This window comes from Scyliorhinus canicula, chromosome 2, assembly GCF_902713615.1.
Source record: "Scyliorhinus canicula chromosome 2, sScyCan1.1, whole genome shotgun sequence".
NCBI lineage: Eukaryota > Metazoa > Chordata > Chondrichthyes > Carcharhiniformes > Scyliorhinidae > Scyliorhinus > Scyliorhinus canicula.
This window is the reverse complement of record NC_052147.1, coordinates 85,012,941-85,014,616: the sequence shown is the minus strand read 5'-3', so window position 1 is coordinate 85,014,616 and position 1,676 is coordinate 85,012,941. Positions and strand designations below refer to the sequence as shown.

Genomic DNA, 1,676 nt, shown 5'->3' with positions numbered 1-1,676 from the left:
TGGTGTTCAATATGAAAGGGTACAGATTAATCAGCTGAGGATAGATGTTCGGGCACAATCAGCAAGGGGTTTCCTTGCCCACGTTTGACTTAATGCCAAAGGACACATCACACCATCCTGACTTTAATCCTCTGTGCTAACACCTCCGGTGGCTCTATGTTACTAGTTGAATGATAGTGCCTGAATAATTTGGTTCTAATTTTAAGGTTCAATTGGTCTGTGCTGTATTCTCAAGTGGGAGAAATAATTTTGGTTTACCCCATCAAATCGATTAGAATCCAGTCATCCTCAGTCTTGTTGAAAATGCCAGATATTCCATGGGTGGTTTCCAGCTGACTCCCAATTCCTCCCTCCATTACACAACAGAAAGAAGACAGCAGGAGGCAAATTTCCAGTGTAACACTAACTTTTAATTGGTCAGCAACCCAGAAGGGAGTCAAATTGGTTTCCCTAAAGACTCCAATGTTTTAAAGATCAACATATTTGAGTATATATTTCAAAACATCACAAATCCAGAGCTTCTGATTCACATCAAGTTTTCAAAAGGAACAGTACAAAAAGCAAATATCGCAGTTGCTGGAAATCTGCAATAAAAACAAAATGCTGGGAAACATTCAGGAAGCCCAGTCACTGACCTGGAACTTTAACCCTTCCTTGCTCTCTTCACTAATTGACCTGCTGAGTGTTTCCAGCATTTCCTGTTTTTATTTCAAAAGTATGCTGGTGTTTTTTTAATTTGTAAGAAAAGTTCAATTCAGGGTGAAGTAAAGTTTATGGTGTTCAAGGCGTGTTTACTTTAAGGGGGCCACCACCAGCATGGAAAACCTTCCCGATAGTAGAAAAAACTTTTACATAATAACTTTGCAAAGAAAGGAATATTCTGGAAACTGAACGGGGAAAATGTTTTCAGTTCATTGTAACACTATTTATAGAAATATCGCATCCAGAGCAATGCTTTGCTCAAACGTACACCAACACAGTTTACAATTTGTTGCTTTGAGCCTCTTCTGTCTCATTGAAGGAGATAAAATTGCAGCCAGCCCCACAGAGAGGCATGAAGCCGACTTTCTTCAAAATTGTGCACTGGCATTAATCGGATCAGGAACACAACAAATTCAGTAGATAATTATAATCCACACAGGTTCCACCCAGTTTTACTGTTCTCTATTTCAGATCAGATTACACCAATTACAAAAAAAAATCTCTTCTCAGCATGAATATTTACAGTACATCTTGGAAACACTTACTCCAAAAACAGAGACACTAAATGTAAAACTGATATAAAGCAAGTTGATCCATGAACGGACGGACCAGGTTATCTGTAGCAAAGTAGAAAACTAGCCCAAATGTAATGGAGATTGGAAGTGCTGGTAAAGCCTTCTTAAAGATGGCAAGCAGCAGGAGAGTAAGGCACAAACCCTGAAAAACAAAGAGGAGGCAGATTACTAATAATGGATATTTTCTCCAAACCTCTCTCAAAAAAAATAAACTGCGGGAAAAGGAGACGGCTTTCGAGTTTATATAGATTAAAAGCATTAAATTCCTCATTTTGGTTGGTTGAGGTAGTGTGCTTGATGGGCGAGTAAAACCCAAACAACCACATGCGCAAGTGAGACCAGGAAGGGGGGGCTGGGTAAAGAGAGAGATAAGAGTTAGTGGGAGGGCGCATGATCGAC

The 1,676-nt window shown here is 39.6% G+C and overlaps 1 protein-coding gene across 2 annotated transcripts in view; it reads right to left on the bottom strand.

The window, feature by feature from the left end:
* Positions 1 to 388: 388 nt before the first annotated feature.
* Positions 389 to 1,676, bottom strand: part of psen1 (presenilin 1) — a 97,561-nt gene continuing 96,273 nt past the window's right edge. For both annotated transcript variants that reach the window (XM_038781739.1, XM_038781748.1), the window contains one exon: positions 389 to 1,419. In XM_038781739.1, the coding sequence (XP_038637667.1) occupies positions 1,264 to 1,419 (156 nt within the window). In that variant the 3' untranslated portion in view covers positions 389 to 1,263. The remainder of the gene's footprint in view (positions 1,420 to 1,676) is intronic.